Source organism: Mastacembelus armatus, chromosome 23 (genome assembly GCF_900324485.2).
Source record: "Mastacembelus armatus chromosome 23, fMasArm1.2, whole genome shotgun sequence".
NCBI classification, from domain to species: domain Eukaryota; kingdom Metazoa; phylum Chordata; class Actinopteri; order Synbranchiformes; family Mastacembelidae; genus Mastacembelus; species Mastacembelus armatus.
The window spans coordinates 14,428,710-14,456,480 of record NC_046655.1 but is presented as its reverse complement, the minus strand read 5'-3'; the positions used below and the strand labels follow the sequence as shown (position 1 = coordinate 14,456,480).

Below are 27,771 nucleotides of genomic sequence, written 5' to 3'. Positions count from 1 at the left end.
AGTCGGTGGACACATCTGTACAAATGACACAGAAACACTTCTGTTTCTGGGAGTTAAAGCCTTCTCCTGCTATAGCTCCACCCTATTTGATGGCATCATACATTATCTGACCCATGTCAACAAAGTAAAAACGCCCCCAACCGTCCCTATCACTCAACTAGGGGTGCTACGGAGCTACCTTAGCATAAAGCCTTCTGCAAAGCACCTTCCACCTTACTTTGGCTGATTTTTAAGTGCGTGTAAGAGGCGGAGACACGCTAAAGAATCAATGGTTCATTAGAAACAGTTAGAGGCTTTAATTAGCCTGAGAAGCAGAAGAACAAAAATCCTTAATGGAGCATATAATCCTTTGGTTTATCTAAGAGCTGAAACCTGATTCATTTGGAGATACAGGGTTTTAGGTGGACAGGCTGTAAAAAAAAATACCCACTTGTGCTGTGCAGTCCAGGCCAACAATGGTGTAAAACATGAAATGTAGTTTTACTGAATCACACAATGACCCCCAAAGCTGCTCTAAGCTGTGCTGTGCAGTGATTTCTCCTCTCAATGCAAATGGAGTATGGAGCGATATTCTCTGGCCGCTCAGGCCGCTGTCCGCTCCACCTGCAGTGCATCGGAGCGCGCTCCAACTGTAATTGGCCATTGCATCGGTGACAGAGAGGGGCCCTCCATTCATCACCCGACCCCCACCTATCTCTTATCCATTCGTCTCTCTCGGTGCCTACGTTGCCAACTCCAACCAATCTCTTCCTCACTTTCCAATTTCTCCCCCTGCCTTCGCCTCACCCTCCCCTCCCTCCTCCACCTCTGTCCTGCTTCTCCTCCCTCCCGCTCTGCTCCTGTTCCTCATTAAAGTGGGACCCAGGCAGTAGCGGTCACTGCCTCTCATTTATTTTCATTTGAAACTGGTGCAGCTCCACTGATCCTCTGGGGCTGCAGGAGAGGGAGCAGGATGGTGTCATTCTGATAACAACCGACACACAAATACACACCGTCACACACAAAGATGGACTGTACGTGCACACGCACACACACACACACACACACACACGCACACAGAAAAATGGTAGAATACAACGCATCACCTGCTCATGCTACAGAAAGGAACCACTTGAAAACTTACGCACATTCAAACACACGCACTGACACAAAGGGGGTGTATATGCATCCACCCGCAAACAGATGCACTTTCACACCCATTTCAATTCATTTCACGCACATATTCACACATTTCATGTACCTGCAAGCTCCCTCCCTCCTCTTTTACATACACCCCCCAACCCGACACACACACACACACACACACACACACACACACACACACACACCTATTCTTGATTGTGTGATTGTGTGAAGGTGATGATAGCAGGGTGTGAATCAGTGGCTGATAAAACCGCTGCCCACTGTCACCTGTATGATTGCAAGTATCGATCTGCAGCAGGCCACGTGGTGCATGCGCATGCACGTGAGAGTATTTGCCAGCGCCCCGCTCCACGCCCCCACTTCCTGTACGTGTGTGTCCATGCATTGTATTAGAGTCGTGTCGAGCGCGGCCCTGCCTGACACTCTCTGATTGAAAAGGTGCTCGGCAGATTAAATCGTTGTAGCGGAGACGAGGTGCGCTCCCTTCACCGAGGCTGCAACGGCTGGTTTAGCAAATTCAAGAAGCCTGGGAGGAGGAGACGGAGAGGTGGGGGGGCTGAAGCCATTTTAATGCTATGACCCATCTGGAGAAATGGGAGGGAGAAGCAGTGACTCTAAACCAATGGTCATTACCTCTATTAGAGGACTAATATCCCACACACCATTAGATAGGCACACAGTGCAGGGGGGTGGGATGGGACCTTTGGTTTAGCTAAAGGGAAGGAGAAGGGTGGAGCTAAAGAAGACTAATATCATCCTATATGAGAAACTAAAATGTGCTGATTATCTCAGCAATATCTCTCTTCCCACTTTCTATAAAACAGCAGTTTGTCAGTGCTAGACGGTGACATGTTTCTTCGCTCCATATTTCAGAACATTGGGTTTGAAGTGTAAAACATGACTGTGAAGTCCAACTTTGAAAGCTCAGAGTACTGCACCTTCAGAAAGTTAGGAGACTCATGTAAAAATGAAAACTGATGCAGCACTGGTTGAGACATCCTGACTTTTGGTCTGTTTCTGCAACACAACACAGTGAAACCGTTTCCTCCCTTCCTGGAAAACAGAACTGTTGACCTACCCCTCCCAGCTTTAATTTGAGGGAGTGACAGAAACGCACTGAACAAATTAAAACTTTTAAAGTCGTCACATTTCAGCAGACAACCTTTAGCTTCCTTGATATGCAAACTGTGAAGTTGTGTTGGACTTTTTACTTTCAGTCGGGTCTTCAGAGACTGAAGCTCCTGTTGGACGGAGGTCAGGTAGCAGCCAAAAAACCTTTACTCTAGTTGGCCAGACTCCTCCTGAATCTGAGGGACTCAAACCATGAAGAGCACCCTACACAGCACCCTCAAAGTAAAGCTGAAAGTCAGAATTTTAAACTCATGTGCAGGAGTGTAAAAGCCAAAACAATAAAAATGTCCTCAGTCTTTCTGACGCTACAGTCTACAGTCCTGGACTATGTCCAGCCCTACCTCAACCCCAGTCGCAGCACCGTCCTGCTCGCTGGTTACAATTTCCCCCGTGTTTCTCACTTGGAGAAACTGCTTGATGCAGAAACTGTTCAAAGCCATATTTTCAACAGGAAATTGCAAGTGAGGTGCACGCCTCAAAACCAGTTTCATTTGTCACCCAATGAAGCATTCGCAGATTCAGTCAGTAAATTATGGTGCAATAAATTACTACCTGCACACATCAATGAAATATGTTGACTCGTTGCAAAACAAGTCAACCTCAGCATGACTGTTTTTCATGATCAGATGCGCAGCAGAAGCTCGTCTCTATCTTTTATGCAACAGGAGGGGAGTTCAGACAAATTGTAACTGGTGGGGTGTCGCAGTAAAATTCATCAGTAATGGGAACTTTAAAATAAAATGTGTAATTTTCAGGAAGATGGAATATAGTGAGGATGGAAAGGAAAAGGATGCCCGTCTCCCTCCCCTCCCCACTAATGTCACTGCTCTTCATCACCCACATCTTCTGCTTCTGCTCGTTTCTCCTCAATTTTTCAATTTCTCAGCAGGTTCACACAAACAGAACACAAGCAGCTCTTTGTCTATGACCTTCTGCTCAGACGCAATCACCCTGTTTGTGCATAGAACATGGAAGAAATGAGGCACAGTTGCATCAAAATAATTAAATAATAAACGACGACATATTCAGGCTTGGAAATGTCAAATTCTGCTTCGGATGACTTGGATGCCTCTGCTTTTAAATCCAGTATCTGCCTGGTTACAGCAGGTTACAGTCTGTTAGTGTGCAGGTCTCAAATGATAATAAGGCTGAAAACTTTTTTCAGGGACTTTCACATATCACAATGTTATTAGTAAAAGCCTGAGAATCCACACTGACTCCATGACACTACAGCTCTTGGCACCAAGGAAAAAGATAAGAATATAAATGATACATATTCATGCAGATGTGGGTGGAATAGCACAAAATGTAAATGAGCTGAAGGGCAAACTAACTGTATGATAAACACTGTAGGTAAATAACAACTCGAATGTATCCGTGATGTCAAAGATTAAATCAACAGCAGGACAAAAATGCTCCGCATGTCAAATCCTACTTCCTAATATTTCAGCTGTAACTGTTCCGGACACAGTCCTGCTAATACAGCAGGAGTGTGTGTGTGTGGGGGGGGGGCGACAGAGAGAGAGCGAGCAACAAAAGAGAAGTACAAGCGTTGGATGTCACGCTTGACCTGGCAAACAGTTGCACTGAAGCAGGGAGGAATCTCCTGCCACTGAACAACACAGACACTGTGTCCATGTAGGAGGCGTCACAGCAAAACCTCCCAGATGTCAAATCCTGTGAAATGTCGGAGTAAACCAGGACCCGGACTTTGTTTGGCCCCTCCCTGCTCCAGACACACATAACAACCTTGCTGATACAAAAGCAACCATGCAACAATGCCACACCTTCACAGGACCAACAGTCCCTGAGGGGTGCAGGGAGCCAACATCTGGGTCAGACAGGCAGGTTCACGTGTGTGTGTTGTGTGTGTACAGGTGTGTATGAGTGTGTACCTCAGCAGCAGCTCGTTGCTCCTCATGGATCCTGCGCTGGCGGCCGCAGGAGGGGGGCAGCACACGCCATCGACACACACTCTGCCCACAAAGCCCGGCTCGGACGAGTGCTCCAACATTACGGACACAAATGCACCTGACCAGGCAACAAGCTGCACTGTCTCTCTTTCTTCCTCCTCTTCTCCTCTTCTCCTTTTTGTCTCTTCCTTTTTTCGCTGCCTGTCGTTTTCAACAAGCTGCCTTTTTGCTTCTCTGTCTCCTGCCTTGTTCCTCTCAGCCTCGGCTGTTGTTCCCTTTTCTCTCACGCAGAAACAAGCAGTCTCTCCCCCTCCTCTCGTCCTATGTACCCCCCTCGCCATGCACCCAGCCCCTCCGCTCTCTCTCCAGTAGAGCAGCAGAGCAGTGGAGACCCCGCTGGCTCGCCTAGCTGAAGTAATCCCCTGTGACAGCTCGGCTCATGTTGTTATGTTGTGGGCCTATTTGAGTCTAATACTACAGCTCTGGAACAGCATAGCCCCGGTCTAGCTCTGGACTGCCTGCATGGCCGCCGGGCCTGGCCCGGTCCGGCACGTCACCAAGCCAACTGTGCCCACTATTCACATTTACTGCACATCATCTCTGTGTTTTTCAGCACAGCTCAGCCCAGCCCAGCTTCAGCAGTCCAGCTGGAGACACAGTGGAAAATTACAGACCTTAAGTCTGCTCTGCCGTCTTTTCATGAAGTTTTTATGAGGCAAATAAATCGTGGACTAAAGTTGTATTGAACCAATGGAAGGAGGCCAATCAAATTCAAGTCAAGCGTGCAGTGAATTTTCATAGCATATTTAAAAGAAATATAAATAAACTCAAAAGTATATAAGTATATCAGACCAACTAGAAACCAACTAGACATGAAGTTTTACCGACATTTATGTTTGTACAATATTAACAGGCCTCAAGTTAAATATGGAGCAAAAGTTCAGACTACGTCAGTGAAGTCCCTGAAAAAGACTCATGATTTAAAAGACCCCAGTAAATCTTTCCGTAAAATATGGGACTCTAGAAAACGGCTCATCCAGCCACATGAAACAGCAAATACCCATAACTCCAAATAAAATGTAATACTTACAAAAAAATGTATAATAAAAACTATGGCAATAAATTTTAAAAGAAAACATTTGGTCAGTTTCCAACCTCCTAATGTCCAGGCAAATATAATTTCTATGTATGAATTTCAATGGACAACAACAGGTTGATAGTGGGAGTGATTGTTTTTTACAGCCACATCACAGTCATATGCTAAAAGCTCCTCAGACGTCCAGCTCTATCTGAACCTGAGCCTCCTGCCGATACAGACAGCATGTTTTGGCCGGGTTAGACCCGACTCCAGACAGACGGCCCGGTCCAGCAGATCATGCCCAGGAAGAGCAGCCCAGACAGGAATGTCTCGGAGAGTAGCCCTCCCGAAGGAGGCGCTGCCAGATCTGGCTTCATATACCTGGCACATCACAGCCTCCCCTCCCCACAGGAGGCTGGGGCTGAAGACACGGGGAAGGGAGCTCCTGATTAAAAATTCATCTCTCTGTTTATTATGATTTATGCATGTTTCACAGAGCCAGGAACAAAAAAGAGGAGAGGAGAACAGCTTCATTAGTGCATATTGTGTGTATGTGTGGGTACTCTGCCTATGCCCGTTTGTGTACTCTGTGTGTGTATGTGTGGCTAGCTGGCAGGTGGGGGATAGTTAAAATTATGGATTGTACGTGAGCTTCATTAGAATGTTTGGCATACAGGGCAAAATCGTCTGTCTTCACAAAACACCTGCATTTCACTGAAAAACAACAACAATTGAAATCCTAAATTATCCGGCGCGCACGGGCCATCGCCATTAAAATGCAGCAGACACTTTTCACTAACTTCTAACTTAATTACCCATTTCTGCCTCTGTTGTTTACCATTCAAATCGGATCAGCCTTTCACCGCATTTAGTCTCAGCCGGAACTGATGGAAGGCGTGCACAGGTGACAAACATTGACACAGGGCGGTCGTGTCAACAAAAAAAGTTGTGGATAAGTAGGCCATAAAACTAGCCAGCACTCTAATAGAACACGCTCAATCAAATCAAAAAAATATTCTGCTCAGTGTTTATTACTGTAAAAGCTGGGCGTAAGGAGTATAATGATGTAGAGGAGTAATTAGAGCAAAATGCTCCACCTTCAACATTTTGTTGCGATCTTGTGATTAAAGCCACAGTCTGGCATCTTTATTTGGGACATGCGTCGAAACGTAAACGATCTTCTAGATAATTCCAGGGTGAGACTCTCCAGAAAAGCATCAGTTTTGCATCCGTCACTCCTTGGATTAGTTTATACCACCTAATGTAGTGTGCTTTGTTTGTTTATAGACACCCAGTGTGTCAAATGATGCGATGCTAACTGACACATTCTGCTTTTTTGTTTTTTTTTTGCCTTTCAGACTCTTTAATTCTTTCCTGATATGATTATCCATCATTTCTGATCTGACAGAAAACTGCTGACGTGTGAAGCCACACGTGTAACACGCAACACTTCCGTTTTCAAATGCCCAGGTGAATCGGAGACGACAGAATAAACAGCCAATAAAGCTAAATATACAAGAAGAAACATGCCAGAGGAAAAGCAGTAATTTCTTTGAGTGAAGTCAGCTGCAAAAATACTTCATGTGACCTGATCCAGTCCCCTTTAACATCTGGATTCGTGTCCAGGACACCTCTGGATGCTCTAAACCTGCTCCGTGCACAAGCTGCTGTGTTTCTATTGGAGGCTACAGCTGCAGAGCTATGGCAGCGTCTGGGACACGGCGAAGCTTTGGGTACCTGTTTCTTTACGTTTGAGATGGACCTCCCTGCTCAGTGGTGACATCATGCTTTCTGAAGACAAGCATCTTGTTTCTGTCAGCGGCTGGAAACCCAAACACTCAGTGCTGACACTGCAGTAACTTGAGGCCTCATCTCAAACCGAGCAGCCGCTGTCTCTTTTAAATTGTGTTTACAATTTAATGACCTCTTTGTGTTTGTTGTTTCCGGCGAGCGCCTGCCTCACTCCCTCCTCGCGCTCTCTCTCTCTTTGCGCCTCTCGCTCCCTAACACGCTCTGACAGCAAAAGGTCAATGCCCATTGGCTACATGGGGGGCACTGAGTGATGTAAGGACGGTTGCCATGGTAACGCGCGGGGCTCAGCGAGGACGCAGGATGCTTTTTGTGCCAAGCACCAAGGCTGGGGCCGAGCGGGACCACAACACTCGTGAGCTCGACTCCGCGGGCGGAAACGTGGGACGGGAGCGGAGCCGGATCAGGGCACGAAGGAACACCTGGACGTCGCTTCAGCTGTGGGTGGTTGACTGCCCTGGCAAATGGGAGGCGTGGGACTCGGCCGGTCATCTGCATGTGAGAGACAGACAGCGAAGCCTGAAGACAGTCAGTTGTGAGCAGCTCTGGTGGGTCTGTTAGTCTGCATTCTGCTGAGCTTGGCTTCACATTAATAAAAGAGGGATTACCCAAGTCTGCAGGCTCCTCTTAGGCCCCTCTCCAGCTGAGAGTCGAGCAAGGGTTCAGTCCCTCCACCCCTCCACCTCCCTCCTGCCATCCTTCCCTTTTCTTTCTGTCTTCAGCATGCTGCTCACGTTCATCCCATTCAAAAAAAAAAAACACTCATCTGCCTTTGCTCCTGTCTGTCTCCGTTCCATTTCTCTCTACCCTGCCTCTAAGTACAGGAGGGGGAAAAATGCACCAAAACACAGATAAATTATTTAGATTTTCTCCCCAAACAGAGAGGGAAAAATGCTTGACTCTGCAGTTTGAAAGAAAAGGAGAAAGGAGCGAAGGGAGGGGCTGAGAAATAAAAATTGCATTAGATACAAGATTCTGCAATCAACCCTCAATATGAAGAATTAATCTTATCTTACACCGGCACACACGTCCTAGTAGGAGAGTGCCTCCAAAGACTTGGAGATGACAACAGGACGAATTCGCCTTTCCATTACGCCGCCATTCATCCATTGTGGCAGCCGACACCTCGCGATAAGCAAACGTATTGTTGCCATTGACAATGTTATTATGGGACAGTAAACAAGAGGTGCAGCAGAGCGTTGGGATGAACCGGGCAGGGCCAGAAGGTCACTGAGACAATCTGAAATGAAAGGATGCAAGACCCAGAGGAAGAGATAAGACTCCTCCTCTTCTTCTTGTTCTTCATCTATCCCCTTTCTCCCTCCCTCCAAAGCCAAGGACGGGCATATGCTTAGAACAAAGCCCCGACTCTGCCACGTAATCAAATCCTCTGTACTCCGACACCAGCAACAATCTTCCGTAGAGGTCATCCACGGGAAGAGGCTTAGGAGGCAGAACGGCTGCAAGATCATGGACTATTAAGATGAGAAAATAGGATGACATTCTACTGGCCCCCCATCCCTACAAAACATTATGTACAAACATGAACAATGGCTGCAGACAGATTAATGCCATGCAGCTTCATGAGCAGACGCAGCTAAATTTAACTTTTTTTTGGGGGGGTCTTGTTTTTTGTTTTATGGTCTCTCGAAAGATTTCATAATTAAGTAATCACTAAATTAACTAACTACTGCCTAGGATTCACTACAGTGACTTTTGCAGGATCAATGTACAGGCTGAATAATTAGAGATGCACAACCTGCCTGCCTTTATGTCTTAGTGACAAGACTCCACAATGTCCAAACTGACATATTTAGAGACTCAAGTAAGTCTCAGAAAAACAGCTAAGTCACCACAGTGCAGTCCTCTGACTGGAAGTGTCGTGAGATTAAGGCTTTTGGAGAATAAGACCTTCTAATTTCTGTTATACATTCTTTACACATTCTTTCCTAGGTCTTCACAACTGCTTGTCAGGTGGTCACACAGTTTCTCCACCCCCCCAGCCTCTGACTTCAAAATTCAGGGTCTGCATCTGTAACTTCTCCAAAGATTGGAGACGAGTCTCAAAGCTCTAATTTTTCATTCCTGACACTATGTCACTTCTCCTGTGAGAAATGGTGTGCACATCTTCAGAGGCTGTACTCCATTATGACCCGGAACATGTAGGATTTCTGGTTCCTCCTCACAACCAAAACACCAGAGACCTCATACATCTTTGTCCTTGCTGAGCTGGTTTAAAACAAAACTCGAAAACTTAATCTAGACCTTTTTCTACAGCTCTGACATTCTTTAGTGAAGACCAGGTGTACTAGCATCTCTAAATCAAACAAACTGCATCATATCCATCATCAGAGCCTCAACCTCATAAAACCTCACTCTCAGCAGGATGACGAAGCATGGCGGTGGCAGGAGTGGTCCTGATCCATTTGCAGACATTAGTACAGGGAGATTAATTTGTCCCCTTCCATTAGGTGAGAAAGCAGCCGTCATGGCTGCTCAATTATCCCTTAACAAAAAGAAAAATGCACAAACAGGAGCCATCCAAATAATAATCATTGTAGAAGTCTGTGTTCTGCATCATAAGGACAAATATGTGTGCAGGTATTGTTCCTATATGGCAAAATCTGCATTTCCTGTGTCTGACGTTCAGCTAATCAGCACTTACACTGAGTGAAAGTGACGAAGTGAGGGAGAGCGAACGAGGGATGAAGGGAGGAAGAGAGACAGGGGTTGTTGTTGTGTTTAGACTTGCTGTCTTCCTGCCGCTCTCTCCTCCTTTTGTGAAGATTTCGACCTCATTAGAATTATAAAGCACATCAGCGAGGCTTGCTGAAATATTTTTGGCTCCTTGAAAATACACAAGCAAATCAATTCAAATCTGCCCATTATGCCTGTTTTCTGGGTCGTATACAAGACGCATAATGGGCCACACTATAGACACACAGCGCTGTATGTTCTAGGCAGCGATGATAATAAGCTAAAATTAGAGGATCTTTTGTCATCATTCCCAATATCGTTACCTACTGTAAAATCTATTTCATATCCACATCGACATGGGCAGCTCATGACAGCGTTCTGATGGGCCGAGAGACATTAGAACGTAATGGTGGTAACGTTAACACTACAGCATGTGGAATATGCATGTGTGTGTGTGTGTGTGTGTGTGTGTGTGTGTGCGTGCGTGTGTTTAGCTGTCGAGCTCCGCCGGTGTGATGATGTTGCTGTGTAGTGAGACTTGCTAATTGGCTCACCTGTCTCTCAGCCATCTGGAGCCTCTCAAGAAAAGTGACAAAAAAAATAAAAAATTGAGTTCCCCCAGCGCGCGCACACACACACACACACACACACACACACACACACTCAAACACAAAGTCATGCATATGTGCCTAAACATCGGAAAAGACAAATGTGCAAAAAGCAAATGAAACAGAGGAGAAAAAGCAAATGCAACAACACTTCTCCAGTCACATGCTGAAGGTTTTTCGCTTGCAGAAGTGATTTAATAAACACGAACAACCAGTGTGGTTCTTTATTCTGAGCGCTATGGTAATCATACAAACGCCTCAAAATTAACGTGATAATGATTAATTAAAGCGACAACGAGGTTTCTGCTGGGGTAGAAGTCTCTTGTAAGAGGGAGTATGCAATCAGGACTGAATTGCAATGAATGCACAATAACAGCAAATTATGTATCATAAATAAATACTGTTATTGTTTTAGGAAAGCACTGGAATGTGAAGAAGACACACCCACAACTTCAGCTTCCCACCACCTCAGAGAACATCAGCTGGAAGAAAACAACAGTATCCCAGAAAACCCTGGGGCATGCCACTCGAGTGTGTGTGTGTGTGTGTGTGTGTGTGTGTGTGTGTGTAGCTATTCATGTGGATAAATCTGTTCTCATACCAGCAGTGTTTCAGGAGGATGGAGGCCACGACAAATCGTGCGTCTGCATGTACATACGTGCTTTTGAGCATAATCACGGTAAACTGGAAGACGGAGGATGTCACTGCTGCCATATTTGGAGGAAAAATTCTGTCTAATTTTATGAAATACTAGAGAAGAAATGCAAAAACAAGCAAATGTCAAAAATAACTACAACAACAAATACGTGGTATCATAAAGGTTGTATTTTTAAGGTTAATTGGCAACTCTAACTTAACTCTAACACCCATAGGTGTGAATGTGAATGTGTCTCTATGTGTCAACCCTGTGATAGACTGATGATCTATCCAGGGTGGACCTGCCTCTCACCCACTGCATGCTGGGATTGGCTCCATCCCCCAATGACCCTGGATGTTCCAGGATAACATGCACTTTAGAAGATGGATGGATGTTGTTAAGGTCACAAATATTGAATATCAAGCTAATTATAAAACAACAGGAATCATCTAAGTGCATGTTTTATTATTAGCAGCATATTAGCTTAATTATCATTAGCCTTAGTTGTATTGACGATATTTTCACATTATTTCTGTCCTTTATGGAAGAACATACAACGGCAACAATACAGACTGAGACCTGCACTGTGTGTGTGTGTGTGTGTGTGTGTGTGTGTGTGTGTGTGTGTCCAATAGTTTTTATTCTCTCAGTACCCAATGTGTTCCAGGTCAGTAGTCTGAATCACCCACACAGAAGTAAGCCCATCCTGTGCCACTGTATGTTCACCTGCCACCCAGTGTGTGAGTGTGTGAGTGTGTGTGAGTATGTGTGTGTGTGTGTGTGTGTGTGTGTGTGTTCATGTGTGTGTTCATGTGTGTGTTCGCCTGTGTGTGTGTGTCTTGTCACAAATTGAACCCGTGTCACTCAGACAGAATCAGAAATATTGCTGGGAAAGTGCAGACAGACTGAAGAAGTGAAGGGAGACGAGATTTCCAAACATTCGTCCAGCTCTCTGCAGACAAACTCTCCCCCTCCCTCCCTCCACCTCCGTCCCTCCCCGTCATTAGCAGCTCTTCATAATTCATGTGTTTAGATGAAAAATGGATGAAAAGCCAGCATGACACCAGCGCAGCCTCTGACAATTAAAACCTGGTGAGAAGTCAAAGCTCAATTTTGCTGCTGCTAGTGTGAAACGCAGAGAAATGCACAGACTGGGTTGCAGACCTCTGCATGTTGTAGCTTCTGTATGTGAGACAGAAGATGTCAACCACCAACAGGTACTCTGAGCTTTCAGCCACTTCTTGGGGTCTTCATCAGCCATTTGAAATCATCCGCCAACAAAGACAGACTTTGAACCTCGAACACTCAGCACTTTGGTCTGTGATGACGTCCGAGGCAGGGAATGGTTTTAAGTAAAGAAAAAAAAAACCTGATATTATTTTGGTTTGGCCACAAAGAAAATTCTTGATCCAAAACAAAAATCTGGAGCGAGATCATCACCGTGAGGTCGTATGAAAGTCAGAGTCATCTTCCCGACTGTCAAGACACTGTGGCCAAATGTTCAAACTCAAACCGATTCCTTCCCGCTGTCAAAGGACGGCAGATTTTTGCCAGTTCTGCTGACTCGGAGCGTTTCCAGAGAGCGCGTCTTCCAGACTGCAGCTCTCATTGGACATTTTCTCACTGGGGGATAAATTAGAGCTCAGGAAGGAGCCTTTAACATTGATAACTGTCACTGCCGAGGGGAGAGAATACTCCAGCCAGTGTCTTCTGGCTCTAGTCAGCCAGTTCTTGTCTCATAAATATTCAGATGTGGGAATACGGGGGGAGGCGGGGCCAGAAGCGGCACACCGAGCAGTCGCCATAGCAAGGGCCCGCTGTTGTCATGTGGCAACCAGGGAGGCAATAACAGACGCAGCGTACCGGGACGCCACATTGTGTGAATCCCTGTAATTATAGTCTCTGCTGTCTGTGTGTGTCTGCCTCGGTAAACAGAAAGTGTATGTGCATTTGTGCGTTTCACACACACCTGCAGCCCTCGTGCCAGAGAGGAACTTAAGGCCTTTAGAGAGCTGTTCTCTCTGCTCCTCTCTTGAGCGGATGCTATTCATACACTAATTAACACTTGCTTAGGCCGGTTTGTGTATGTTTTCATGAGAAGGCGGTGTGTGCACGTGCGTGTGCATGTGCATCCCCATCTCAGGAGGTCATGTCAGAGCCAATAGTAGGTTTATGGCTCATAATGACCGATGCTGAAAGGCATCCGTGGAGCCAAGCTCGCTAATTATCAGCTGTATGCCTTCAAAGAACATTATCAGTACAAAGACTCGCAATTATACACACACTCTCACACACAGACACACAATCCCCTCACACCCTGTTTATCAGCCCTGTTTCCGGCACCAACTCTTCCTCCTCCCAAACTGTCCTCTTTTCTCTTTATTGCTGTGGTCCTCTTCTCAGAACTTCACTCCATCTTTCCCTTCTTTTATTCACCTCTCCTTCATTTTCCCCTCCTTTCTCTGCTGCCTACGACTCCCATGACCCTCTTTTCCTCCAGCCCTACTCCATCTTCCCAGCCTGTTTTAATTTCCTCTCCTCCCTTTATCCATCCCCATAGTCCCAATCCTTGCCCTGTCCTCTCTTTCTGCTCCCTTGTTTCCACTTTCTGCCATTTTCCTCTCTCTTCCTCCTCCCAGCTCCTCTTCCTCCTCCTGGCCCAAAACAGAAACTTAAATAACGAGCCGGGTGTCAGTCAAACCACCAGAGAGCTTCGTTAGAGGAGGAGAGCGCACAGGATCAAATTATACGCCCAGCTCTCTTTTGTGTGATTGTGTGCGCGTGTGTTTGCAAGGGATTGTGGGGGGTCGGCGGCAGTGATGGCGGCGGCGGTGTGAAGGCAGAGAGGAAGTAAACACACGTTGTGGAATGACGCAGCTGTGTGGTGGATTAGCGTGTAACACACATCGTTTGTGTGTGTGTGTGTGTGTGTGTGTGTGTGTGTGTGTGTGTGTGTGTGAGCTCATGCGACAGTCACAGCCTCGCCTATTTTCCCCAATCAGAGAGAAAACACAAAAGCAAACTATTTTGCCTAATTATTCACAGCCACAGTCATCTGCTCGTTTTCCCTCGTGTTTTGCTGCTTCTCCTCCGGTGCCTCGTTCTGTGTGTTGCTTTTGATCTGAGCTGATTTACCTGCTGCGTTTGCCTGTGAATACCATCAGGTGTAGCTTCACACTAATAATATACAGCGAATATATTACGAAGAATCCATATCATCGCATTCTGTTGTGAGAAAACGGGTCGGACTTTTGTAGAATTCATCATCTTATCCAGACGATTTCTCCCTGTTCTTCCATGTACTGAGCAATTATTTCAGAATTAAACTGATGAAAACAACAATAAATAAAAAGTACAAGTTAAATTCATAGAGCTACTGAGTTGCTTAAAGGACTGCATCGATGGTTGGATATGATTCAGCCCATTAAAACTGCATATTCTTTACATTACCGCTGAGTATTTTCCAAATATACTGAAGGTCTTAAATGGATTTCTTACTTTCCAGGGAGCCATTAGATTCAGTTCATTTTACTACAGAATGAAAATCAGAGTCAGAATCAGAGACTTAAAACTCACTCGACATCGATAATCCATCACTGTGAACACTTCCCACCCTGACATTTGTCCTGAGGTAAACCAGCTGAGATGTACAGCATGTCAGAAGAGTCCAAACTCACAGCTGACGCATTATCTGCCATCATGAACCCACTGTTGTCTATTTCTATTTACCGACACATCCAGAAAAATACCTTAAAAACTCATGTGGTAAACAGATAATCTGCTCAGACACAGCGAGAGAAATCACACTCATGTTAAAAAGCAGCATAATCTCATCCTGCTCTGATCTGAATGAAGAGTCAGGTTACACAAGAACACAAAGAAATATCACAGATTCTAGTAGTTAATGACCATTTTTAAAGTCCCTATAAACATTTATGAAACCTTCTATTATTGGGGCCTTTGGTAGACAACCAGCTCATACAAATCTCTATCTATGATTATAATCCAGACCATAAAGCTTTATAGGTGGGTTATAATTCTTTATAAGTATTCTCATGATGATAAATGGATCATACAGTCTTTTTCCCCCATCTACCACAGCATCTCTGTGCAGGTTGGAAGAAATGAGGGGGGGGGGGCACTGATGGTTTTCAGGGCAGGAGATTCGTCCTTTTCGTGTTAACTCTGCCTCAGATGAGAAATAGGTCCTGCTATTTTAAGATCCTCCCTTATTTAAACCTTCTTCTCCCCTTCTCCCCTCCGCTCGCTTGATCTGTCGCTCTGTCGCCGAAAGGTTTAGTTTAATGACCCTTCTCTGCCGTAGATCTGAGCCGCCCCACATCTCTCCTGTCCAATTTCCCTTCTCCCTCTATTTCCTCTCGCTGTCCTAACCCACCTCATCTCATCTGCTTCCTGTCCTTTTACGTTACCCCCCCCACAACACAGCCACCACCACCACCACTCCAGCGCAGAGACGAAAATGCCTGTTGATGTGGTCAGTGTTTGGCCTGAAGCCTCTGATACACTCCATGCTATGAGTGATGGGGAAAAGGCAAAAACAGAAAGGAAAAATAACAGTACCTTTGTATCGGTCCAGAGAGGTCACTGGCGTCCTGCCTGTAAAAGAAAAGATTTATGAAAAACATGAAACACTAATGATACAAACTTCGCAAATATAAATTCAATAAATTTTTATCGGTTATCGTTTATCGGTTCTGCTGACATCAAAACGCATTTGCGTGATGCCGTCACACGCATGCTCCGTGTTTTTAGCCGGAAGTCGGGAAACAACAGGTAACTGGACTTCCTGTTGTCGTGGCAGTAGCTAAATGGCAATGATCTATCTGCTTTACCTCGATAATCGAGGATAAATTTTGCCTTAGACCATTTTGCCTTAGACCAGCACAAACTGGAAGTCGGTTTACCCGTTATTTTTCTGAAAAAGGTCCGTTTTGTTTCAGATCCAGTCCAACGTGACGTCGAGGCTGAAGTGCTCCAAGGTTTGGTTGTATCTCACTAGAAAAGACGACACTGGGGCCAATTGCAACACGTGCAGAAGTTTCATTACGACAAAAAGGGGAAATACCTCCAACGTGCAGGAACATTTACCACTCAGCATGCAACTAATGTGCAGGTGGTGAAGAATCAATCAGTCACTGAATTCTTATCACTTCCCATCCTCTAGCTATGGTGCAGTACAGCAACATACTGAAGACACAAAGCAACATACATATTATCCAGCACGTCCCCCCACTGCCCCCATTTTTAACAAGCACCAGCCCCCTCCCACCCTGCAACCTGTACAGTTCCTGAACACATATTCCAACACAGAAACAGCTTTGACTAAAACTCCGCCACACTCTGAGCACAGCGTCATGTGACATCAGCGTCCTTGAGGCCCCAGTGACTGCTGCCTCGTTTCCACACTGAAAATATGGCCCCGCAGTTTTAACTTTAGTTTCACTACTTTCTAGCAGTGGAAGTAAAACAGTTGGGCGCAGATGAAAGCAGTGTTTCTGGAAATACGATACAAAACAAAACACACACACACAGTGAGCCATCTAAATAGTAAATTGGTCTTGTCTGTCCTTGGGAACAGTAGCGAAAGTTGTTCGTTCCACTGGGTTTTCTCTGTAATTCCCTGCTGTTTCCTTTCTCCCTCCATCCCTTTTTTGTTTTATCCCTTCCTCCAATCCTCTGTTCCTCTTCCACTGCATGTAAATAAATTGGTCCCCAGGCCCAGACACTACAATGTGTGTGTCTGTGTGAGCCAGCATTACACTCAACACAAGACAGACACACAAAAACACCGACACACAAGCCTCCAGACCTCAGAACTGCACAGAATCAGCTCAGGTTATATGTCGGAGGCAAATAAAATAATAACAAACAAACAATATTGTCATTAATAACCTGTGTGTATATGTGTGTGTGTGTGTGTGTGTGTGTGTGTGTGTGTGTGAGGAAGAGGGAGTGTGTGCATTATGATGAAATGCAGAGAAAAAACTCCTTGCTCCTCCTCAGCACAGTGGCCAATCACTACTCTTTGCATTTCAAAGACACACTCTTGTCTGTTTCATCTCCGACCACAGAGCGCCCTGTCCCACACACACACACACACACACACACACACACACACACAGTCCATTTTCCCACTGCAATGAATTATGAAAAAGGGTAAATGGAACATCAAGCACACACTGCTCACACTCAGAGACACACAGCACATAAACACACACACTTCTACACACACACACACACACCATTGCTCATTTTTTTTGAATCTACATACTAAACATTTATACTTGATGATTCTTATTACTTATTAACTTGCACATTACAGCCGCATGTTAAAACACCGACGGCAGCTTAAATGCGGGAACAGTTCTAAAGACGTGGAGATCTTCATTAGAGGCCGTTCATGAGCACGATGACGCTAAAGACGCAGTGAAACGACCACGAGCTCCACTTTTTCACGACGGCGACTTAAAGTAAAATGTCAAAAACAGAACGACTACAATTACACTGCATTGGGAGGGTATGGACTCAAATGGCTGTTTGCAACTTTAAGATTTCTTTTAAAGACACATCAGTATGTTTGTTCCTATAAGGACATATCAGTGTGGTTTGTCTCTGTTCCCAGAGACGGGCCGTGAGGCCGTGGGAGGTTTGTGTTTTAGTCTGTTCAGTCGTGGAGGATATCTTTGTGTTGTAACTGTATAGAATCAAACAAACTGACTAATCAATCCTTCATGTCCATTGATCATTTATACTGTTTTTATTACCACCTTAGCTCACTGTTAGTCTAAGTCCATGAGACCCTGATCCTGCAGACCAGGACATTTGTTTGTGTGAAGAGGTCACATTATTGTTGAAGTCTTACAAAATTCTAGACCCCTGCATGAGTTTTATTATTGCACAAGACTATTTTAGACACTAATTTAGCCTCTAAACATTTTCCATTACACTGATTGACTCTCACCAGAATTTTATTAGCCTCCTCACCACAGAGCTACTTAAAAAATAAACATGGCTCTTTACAAAGCAACTGATGGTTTTGCTGAAAACAAAAAAGCTTTTAGGTTTGATTTCTGGAGTATCAGTTGCCCCTTGTTGGTCTGCATAAGCTGACAAGGTTTGGGTCAGAACTGATCACTGGGATGGGAACAGATGGGAAAACAGTCCAGGTGGAAACAAGCCAGACTTATGCTTCATGACAGACAGCTTTTTGGCGACACGTTTAAACCCGTGCACGAACTCGTGCAAGCCTGACGCCGCTGCAGGCCTGGCAGAGACGCAAAACGAAGCTGAAACGAGAGGGACTCCTCGGGCGACGGTGCCAGAGCCGCCACAAAGACAGAGCAGGTGGCAAGACCCGCCGAGTACCAGGGGTATACTTGGACGCATTGTGATTAACAGAAGATCTGACACACACACACACACACACACACACACACACACACACACACACTGGTACTACATGAAGGGAGACACTATGAACCAGCTGTCACGGGACTTCTGAACACCAACGATGACAAGAGCGTTCCCACGTTGGAGCTTTTAAAGTGATTTCTCCTCCTCCGCTGTCTTTCTTATAAACACACACACTAAGAGTTATTAGACGTGACATGGATGCTTCTGTCACACCGTGGGTTAAACCCTACCGCATCAGTGTTAGCTTGAAACCGGGTTACAGAAGGAAGCCAATGAGTTCCCATGTAGGTCAGGAACCTGGTTGCTGCAAAACATTTCACATGCAGTAATGTAATTTATTCTCTTTTAATGCATCAGGATTTAAGTGTCACTTTCACTTTTGGTCAAACTTTGGATTTTAATGGTTTGATTTGTCCCAAATATTCAAATCGGCAGGTGAAAAGAATTTTCTCTTACATTGAAAAATCTTTAATTTTGGAAAAATCTCTGATTTGTTCAAAACATTTGTCAACCAAAGTCATTTACATGACAATGTAGTGCCAGGACTAATTAAGGTGAAGTGACTTTAATGATTTCAGATCCAAGGACAAACCAGAGATGATGCTGCCTTTCATCCTGTTCCATCAATGCTTCAGTGCTTTAGCTCAAGTATGTGTTTGGGATGCAATTAAAGAACGTTTTAATTATCACCCGAATTTGCTGATTTTTGATTGGCTGATTGTTTAAAATGCAAAAATAAGTTTAAGGTCATGTCCCCAGACTTTTGTTTGTCTGCCAGTCTGAAGCTTAAAATCTGTACATGCATGTTTGTGATTTTAGTTCAATAAATTACGTTTTGAAAAGAGTCATGAGATCTTTTGTGTAAACTGACTGACTGATTTGATATTTAAGTGTCTCCAGCTCAGTCTCTCATTCTCGAGCCGTCATCCTCCACCTACCAGCGTCCCATCTGTGTCTTTCTAACACTGCATTTTTAACACTTCCCTCCTTCTCACCTGCCGCTTCCCTATTCGCTACCTGCTTCACACACACATACCAGCACACTGATCAGTGCATTCACACCCTCCTCAGACTTCCTTCTCCGTCTGAATCTCAACTCCATTGCGAGTGTGTATGTATGTATACACAAATGTGTGTGTGTGTGTGTGTGTGTGTGTGATGCTGCTAAACTGTGCCAGGTTTAAGAAGATGTCAGATGTTTGCTGCTGGCCTGTTTCCAGACAGATCTGAACTCTCTCATTGGAGGATGAGTCTCACTGACGGCCGTGCCAAAGTGCTGAAGGGGGACAGGATCAAGACCTGAGCGACACCATCGAGCTGCCACTTCATTAATCATCCTCTGACTGAGCGCTGGGCTACCGGCAAAGACGCAACTCGAAGTGACTCAATGTCTGACAAAAGCACCGACTCAGATGTGCTTCCTGTATGTAAAACAGTTCAAATTACAGGGTTTTTACTCATAAAGGGACATTCCACCCAAAATCTACCTGGAACTCTGAGAGTTGCCTACAAAGACGTGGATGTTTCCACAGTGATGGAGAAAAGCAGCTGAAAACAGCTGTAAACTTGAAAAATAGTGATATGTTCACATAAACGCCTCAAACCACTCGTGCAGCCTGATCAATTCGTCTGCTCTCCATCTGTATGCTCAGCATGCTCTTGGAAACAAATGGTTAAGTACTGCTTCTGTGTCATGTTATTGTCCTTCTGTTTGTAATTTTTTTGTTTGCACATCCTGAGCATGAGAAGTGACTGCAGGAGTGGTTTCAGAAGTTTCTCATGAAACTTTGTTGTTTTATTTTACGTATTTATACGAGATGAAGCTGACTGCAACCTCAATTCAACACCAATGAGGAAACAATAAACCTCGGTCCAACAAATGGGCTGAAATATGCATCCAGGCTGGGTGTCGTTTGACCTGAGCTCTCAAACAGACGTATTTCTCTACCTTCGATCGGGGAATCTAAACATTTGAATCATTTTCTGCATTGTCACTCTTTGCTTTGTGAAAAACATGTTGATTTCAGTAAAGAAATAACATCAATGGAATAACAAAACATTATTTAACCATCTGTTCAATCAGCAAATCAAAAGGAACAACTGTTCAATGTCATGATGGAGTTGTTGGGGAATGGCCATTAGCCTACGATACCCAGAAGTCCCACTGTGCATGTGTACGCTAACAAAAAAAAGTTCTGAAACGTGCACCCTGCCAGGTTCGTTTTACTGGGTGTGTGTGTGTGTGTGTGTGTGTGTGTGTGTGTGTGTGGCTGCAAACGAGCACGCGTGTGTGTTAGCAGGGGTGCGTGGTGTCATGGATGCTTGAGTGACATATTGAGGACATTTAAACAGAGTGTGAGAAACGACCAGAGTAGTAGTAATAGTGTGTTAGGCCTCATTTACCTTGTGACATTAAAAGGTTATGCTGGTTGTCTGCAGCACACACACACACATATGCACACACACACATACATGCACATTTGCTGTATGTACATGTTTGTGTGTGAGTTCATGTGAGATCAGAACCTAAAGACAGAAGGAGAGACTCTCGTATCATCCATCACGCCTCTGGAAGAAGAACGATACCTCCCCCTTTTTTTGTTTCTCCCTCCTCCTCTTCCATAATAACAACCCCCCACCCCCCTCCACCCATCTCCCCCGCCTCCCCTTCTTTCTCCATTTAATAATACTGCAACAGATCAGCTCCATTAGCCCAGACCTTCTCACACATGCAAATGAGGCAGGCGTTATGGAGGCACGCGTCACGCATTACTGATGCCGCCCTACTCGACCCATCACAACAATAAACTCTGCATATGTGTGTGTGTGTGTGTGTGTCAGAGAGAGAGAAGGAAAGAGGGAAAGAGAGAGGGGTGCATGTGTTTGTCATGACGGTTAAATCGAGACGCATTAAGGTTTTGATCAGGGTGACAGATACAGTGCCAGCGTGTACGGAACATTATCAGGGGCCGGATCATCGGATCACGGAAGGAGGAAGAAGGCCGGAGGAGGTGGCACAGAGGGGAAATTAGATGTGAGAAATAAGACGGTATAATAGCTGACTGGGAATCTATGTGATGTTTTCCAACTTACATTCTGGCTTTTATGAACATAAAACAGCTTCTTGCCCTGTAGGTGGCACTGTGGCTTCTGTAAGTACAGAAATGTTAGGGAAGATTTCTGGACACACTCCAGGTCGATGAAGCCGATGATAGTTATCTCTATAGATCTCACAAATAGATCATATATATTATATATATATGATCTATATATATATATATCAGCTAATATATATGATATTTTTGCCCCCCCCCCAACCCTAACTGGACTCATTGTTGTCTGGTTAGATTCAGCTATTAAGTTTAATTGTACAGACCTTATGAAAAATCAGATTTGTAAATAGCTCACATGGCACTTGGTGGAACCTCTCTCTAACTGCAGGTTTGAGGGGGGGTACCTATGGCTGGATGACAGACTTGATTAAGGATCAGGAAAAGGATAAAAAACATAAAACACAAGATATTTGGGAGCTGGAGTGTAACAAATGTAGTCCTTTGATCGCAGGCCTGTAGCGCTCATATCTCTTTGTAAAGGTGCTGACAGAAAGACTAATAGAGAACCTCAATCACGTCTTGCTACCTTGTTAGCCTTGACGGATGTGCAACATAATTGAGCTGAAATGACGGTTTGTCATAACTGGAAATAATTAAGGGTCTTTTGTTCAATGCTGTTCCATCTGAAGCTTTCATTAGCAGGTTCAATACCAGGACTTTGCTTTTGTCCACTTGAGAAATGGAAGTCACGTCCTCATCCGCCCTCTTGTTGCTGCTCTTTCAAAACTACACGTTTGATGAATAAACTTCACTTAAACAATAAACAATCATTCCTGGCAGCCGAGAGACGGTTACTTATCACCAAGGCCCCGGTGACAAGGGGCCTCATGAAAGGCCACCATATCAGATCTATTCCTGTCCGTGCGAATGCAGACCGATGAAAGTGGCCGGGGAATAAATCAATATCATGAATACCAGTTCATCAGATTGGGGGGTAGCTCAGACGGCAAAATGTCATCCACTAATCTCTTTAATAGTCTGATATTACATTTTAATCCCAGTCTGATTTCTTCAGTCTTTCGGCTGATGCCTGTCAAGCAGCGAGGGGGGGAGGACAATAAACAGAGAAAGAGGTATCAAAACAGAGGAAATCAGGTGGATTAAAGAAAGAAAGTGCAGACGCCACACTGAAAAGGGTGGAATGTGAATGTGAGGAGGAAGGAAAGTAGTGGAGAAAGAGAAATGGCTGGTTTATAGAGTGCTGTGGCATGCTGCCATTTCAGGACTGAATTTACAGTGCGGGCTGACGGAGTGTGAGAAACCGAGAGGCAATAAAGTGATGTCGATGAGAACTGAGGACAAATTGATATGATCATAACATATCACATTAAGAACAGGCCTGCCATCCATCAACATGATAAAAGGCCTCCTTCATCCTAACGCTAACGCCACTGCCATTGATCTCAATGCTTCACTTAGCCGACTGCTAACCATTTATGATAACTATCATTATCCAGTTAAGGGGACGGTGATGATCTATCAGTGTTACCATAGCAGAGGAGGCCACAACAAAAAAAATAACTCTCATCGTCCTGACAAGCCCAGATCACAGGGGAAATTAGGTAGAAAGAGAATTATCGCCCTTCGTTTTTCTTAATTATGTCATAAAATGAAGTGACGGTGATGAAATGACAAAATGGGAGGAGACGGGGTTTGAAGAGCGTGCAAAATCCTCCTTACTACTACGTTTTTTTTTTCATACAAGAGGGATGGAGCGCTAATGCCTTCAGAGAGACAGAGACAGAGAGAGCAGAGGAAAAGCAGAATCGACGATAACCAAAACATGCTTTTAAATCACCCTTGAGCAAATCAGTGAATCAATATCAATTAGGCTGTGAACGAGCCCAAATGGACAACTGGCTTTGTTTTAACTAATGAAGTCTGTGGAGAATTCAATCAGTTCTGCCCTGCCATCCCCGCGCTGCAATACCACCGTGACAACGTGGGAAAACGCACAGATTCAAACACAAACTCAGGCACCGACTGCTGCAGATTTAAAACTGGAATTTGCGTCGATATGTGCAGACAAGAGTGTGTCACCATCGGTTTCATTTGAGATTTTTGGAACAAACGAGAAGCAAACTGAGCACGACTGAGCGATGCTAGCTGTTTCCAACAGGGTGTCCAACTCCAAGCCTCTATCCTGCTCGGTTTCCCATAGTCCCTGCCCTACCTAGTGCTGATTACCTGGCTCAGGTGTGGCCAATCAGAAGATGGAAGACACCGGATGAGAGGGGGGTGGGGAGACAATATGAATTGGTATCTTCTGATAGGATGAACAGGGCAGAGGTAAACAGGGCTGGGCTAAGCTAAGTGACTCATGTTAGCGATGCTGCTGCACCCTGAGGTCCCAGCAGATCAAAGTACAAATGTACCTACAGGGTTTTTATTAGTAACTGATGCTAAAAGCTATGACAATAAGACAATAACAGAGTCGCAGCTAACTAGTGTCACCTGTTGTTTATAAAAAGCAGATGATGGTGAAGGTTTGGATACGGTTTTCACACAAACCACTACATTCCCAAACGCTGACACACACCATCCCTGGCAGGCGGCATGTGGCGAGGTTGCTCAGGGTTGCCGTATCATTTCAAACATCCATCAGCTCGGCAGAGATATCGTATTAGCTCCTCATCTGCATACGGCGCCGACAGAATGACAAACGAGAGAGAACACGCTAGGCTCCTCTCCTTCGTTGCATCTCTTACATGGCCGCCTTTCACCCTCCGCTTCCCCCTTTGCTCCCCCTATCTCCTTATCCCTCCTTCTAACCTCCTAAATTGGATCACCACTGCTGGCCTCGTGTGTGTGTGTGTGTGTAAATGTGTGTGTGCATTGTTGCAGTGTAATCACATCTTTTAAATGGAAAAGGGGATGAATCTCAGGAGGAACGATGACCACTGGACCCATATCTGACTCCCCAGTCCCCCACTGGCACTCTTTGTATCTCTGTATACTCCATCATACTCGCTTTCACTGAGCAATCTACAACTCCTGCAAGGTTTTCTACCTTACGCCGCCTACCTATTTTACTCTCCAACTTTCTCGCTCCAACTCCTCCAACTTTTTTAAACTTTGTGCTGCAGTAATTTTATACTTTTAGCCAAATTTTGATAGTGGCAACTGTTCCAATTTTCTCAGCCAGACTTCGGAGTGTTAGGATTTTAACTCCATAATCCTGGTCTAGCATTAGACTGCAGAAGCAAAAATGTTCACATGTGCAACATGTTAAAAGTTAACACCAGTGTATCTTTCACCTGCAGGAAAACACTTCATCGAATAACTGATCATGCGTCTATATGCACCTTTTGGGTTTTTGCTAGAACTGCATTTAGACAGCCAATCTAGAAAAATCTCCTTTACATCTTAGAAAACGTATTTGACAGAGTTCATCATAAAACACGTGTGTTGACTGTCCTTAATGTACAAACACAGGCTGGAAAGAAAGCTTTCCTGTTTTCTGCTCCTACTGCTTGGAATAGTTTTGCAGAAGGAAATTAAATTAAATGATCCCAGACTGATTTCAAGACAACTGTCAATGATTCCCTCACTAATTATCTCTTTCTTCATATTACCAGTTGTTTTGTAAATATCTCTCCTCTCCTTTTCTATTTGAGCCTTTATGCATTGGTAACTGGTTTTTTTGTTCGTGTGTGTGCTGGACGTTTGGACTGTCCTGTCTCAAACCGTATGCTGTCGTCGTGGCCAGGTGCCATCACCGCACAGCAAGATGAGGTAAACACACAATTTCCTCGTCTTTTATTGTTATTTCTACCTATTGTGTTTAGCTGTGCCAGTTAGAAATGACCCATGTGTTTTACTGCTCGCTCATGCCCTAAAAACAGTCACAAAATTGATTCAAAGGTGCCGTTAAAACCCTCCACAGACTTACAGTGCACAGAATCGCTGCTTATAGTGTGTGGTTTCCCAGAATGCAGCATTTCATATAGTGGGAGCTAAAGCTAATGCCTGATTTTGGTTGATACATGCAGTCAAGTCAGGACTCCCTGGGAAGCGTTGACACAGTAAATTATCCTGATGAAATAAAGTAAACTGAAGTAGAAATTAAGAAAACTAATGGTGTTCACTGTCACAACACAAGTCCTTGACAACAGAGAAAAATCTGAGTGCACTTTAAATCTAAAATACAAGAAATTGATCCATTACATCTATTTTTAAAACCACATCCTGCTTAAGTTGATAACTTCATTGATTTCTTTTGTTTTTGTTTGAACTAGAACTGGTCTTGGTATCGTTAACTCATCTGAAAAACACTGTGGATTCGTTTTACCTCAGAAAGTAGAGGTGTGAAACCAACTCAGACCACCCTGTCCTGAACTCTGAATTCTCTCTCTTCCCTTCCTTCCCCACATGTTGAGTTAAAAGTAAAGAGTGACGACGTGCGTCTCCCTACACTTTCCAAGAGAAAGACATAACAACACAGAGTGCAAAAGCAATATCATAGAAAACTAGAACAATACTCAGGAACACACTGGTACACAACACCGTGACAATGGCTCTGAATGCTGCAACACAACAGAGACAGAGAGAGAGGGACAAAGATTGAGAGAGAGAGAGAGAGAAGGATGAATGCCATAGTATCCTCAGATCTGAAGGCAAATCCCTGTCGGTGTTAGTTCTGCTCGAGTGGCTGGCACTGACATATGAATATTTCATACTGTTGATGTTTAAATCCCATCATTTGTGATGTGGCGCGTGAGCCTACGTGCAGATTCATTGAAATAAGGAAGAAAAATGTGTGTGTGTGTGTGTGTGTGTGTGTGAGACAGCGAGAAAGTTTGTTGATCTATAATGCATAGTTTCAGTAAGCTCACTTGTGATATAGTCTGTTGCATCTGTATCTCAGTACCGTGTGTTGACGTGTGTCCGTCCATTAACATGCAGAAGGCCCTGCACAGCCCTGCTTTCTCCACTCGGGTCACTTCAGGCAGCACAGACCCAAACACACAACCTGTTTTAGAAACTAGTTCACTATTTAGTTTCTAGAGCAGAAAACTAGAGCACAGAGGCCTTGATTCCTCCCCGCAGGAGGGGCCCTGACACATCGTTAGGCCAGAGGAGAGCATCAGGGGCTGAAGTTCACCCGTAGTTTAGCTGCAGTCGTGTTTTCAGCACACGTGGCTAAAGCTGGGCCTCATCTGTGGTCATTTGGCTGATTCTGTGGAAGTGGCAGTCAGTGGCGGGGCTCTGTGATTGGCTCAGGTTAAAGATGTTAAGGTGTTAAAACCAGGCTGTGTTTGGTTGAAAAGTAATTTGCAGGATTTCATGTAAATGTTGTTTCAACTGTTTTTTAATGACTGCATTTCATTACTCTTATTATTAATTACTACTGGACCAATTTATCTTTCCACTCCCCTCTCTCAGTGTACATTACAGAGTCACTTAAGGCAGAGCAGACCATTTCACTTCCATCTCATCCCTCAGGCTCATTACTCCATCCAGGCCTCTGTCTACACCTCCGTCTCCTCTGTTTTGTCTTTTTCATCCAGATAAGCAAGACGATCAAACCTAGACTCTCCATCCCGACTTCCAAATGCACAATTTCCTGGCTAATAGAGTGTACTCGGAAATGACTAATCGAATCGGAGCTACCTGGAAAATTAATTTACAATTATGTTCTTCCAAAATTGTAACAGGGAGGGCCGGCAACCTTGTGTAGTACCGCCGCAGGGGAAAGTAAACAATTAGAGACTCGATGACTAATGAATTCTGTGATTAACGAGTGTGTCGGAGGTAAATCTCTACAAGACTGACACACACATGCGAGCACGTATGTACAAACACTTACACACTCGGAGTGAGGCGCTCCTTATCTATACGCAGCATTCATGGTTGAAGTGAAATATTCAGTGCCTCTTCCAAATTCCTTTTTCTCCATCCCTGCATGGTTAAGTGAAATGGCTGGAATATCGGCTCACAGATTGAGACTGATAGCATGAGTAAGCTCCAGCTGTGTGTGTGTGTCTGGTGTTTACATTTAGAAGCAAAGAAAAGAGTGAGAATCGAGCAAGGCTGGAGTGTGTGTATGTGTGTGTGTGTGTGTGTGTGTGTGGTGAGAGAACTGAGATAAGGCCAATCTGGTTTGTATTACAGTCCTAGATAAAGAAAGAGAGTGGTTGGGGAAAGATAGCTGACGGCCCCTCGGTGGCAACACACATTTAACCAGCACAGCTGTGGCAGCCACATC

General features: G+C 44.6%; 1 protein-coding gene across 7 annotated transcripts in view; it reads right to left on the bottom strand.

Moving 5' to 3' along the window:
- Nucleotides 1-27,771, bottom strand: part of celf2 (cugbp, Elav-like family member 2) — a 167,155-nt gene that overhangs the window by 117,844 nt on the left and 21,540 nt on the right. For 4 of the 7 annotated variants that reach the window (XM_026326690.1, XM_026326692.1, XM_026326691.1 and 1 more), the window contains exon 1: nucleotides 4,170-4,311. In XM_026326690.1, the coding sequence (XP_026182475.1) occupies nucleotides 4,170-4,288 (119 nt within the window). In that variant the 5' untranslated portion in view covers nucleotides 4,289-4,311. Of the gene's footprint in view, nucleotides 1-4,169; nucleotides 4,312-15,597; nucleotides 15,634-15,941; nucleotides 16,023-27,771 lie in introns of those variants that run through there. The other 3 variants (XM_026326699.1, XM_026326695.1, XM_026326698.1) reach the window with 2 other exon arrangements.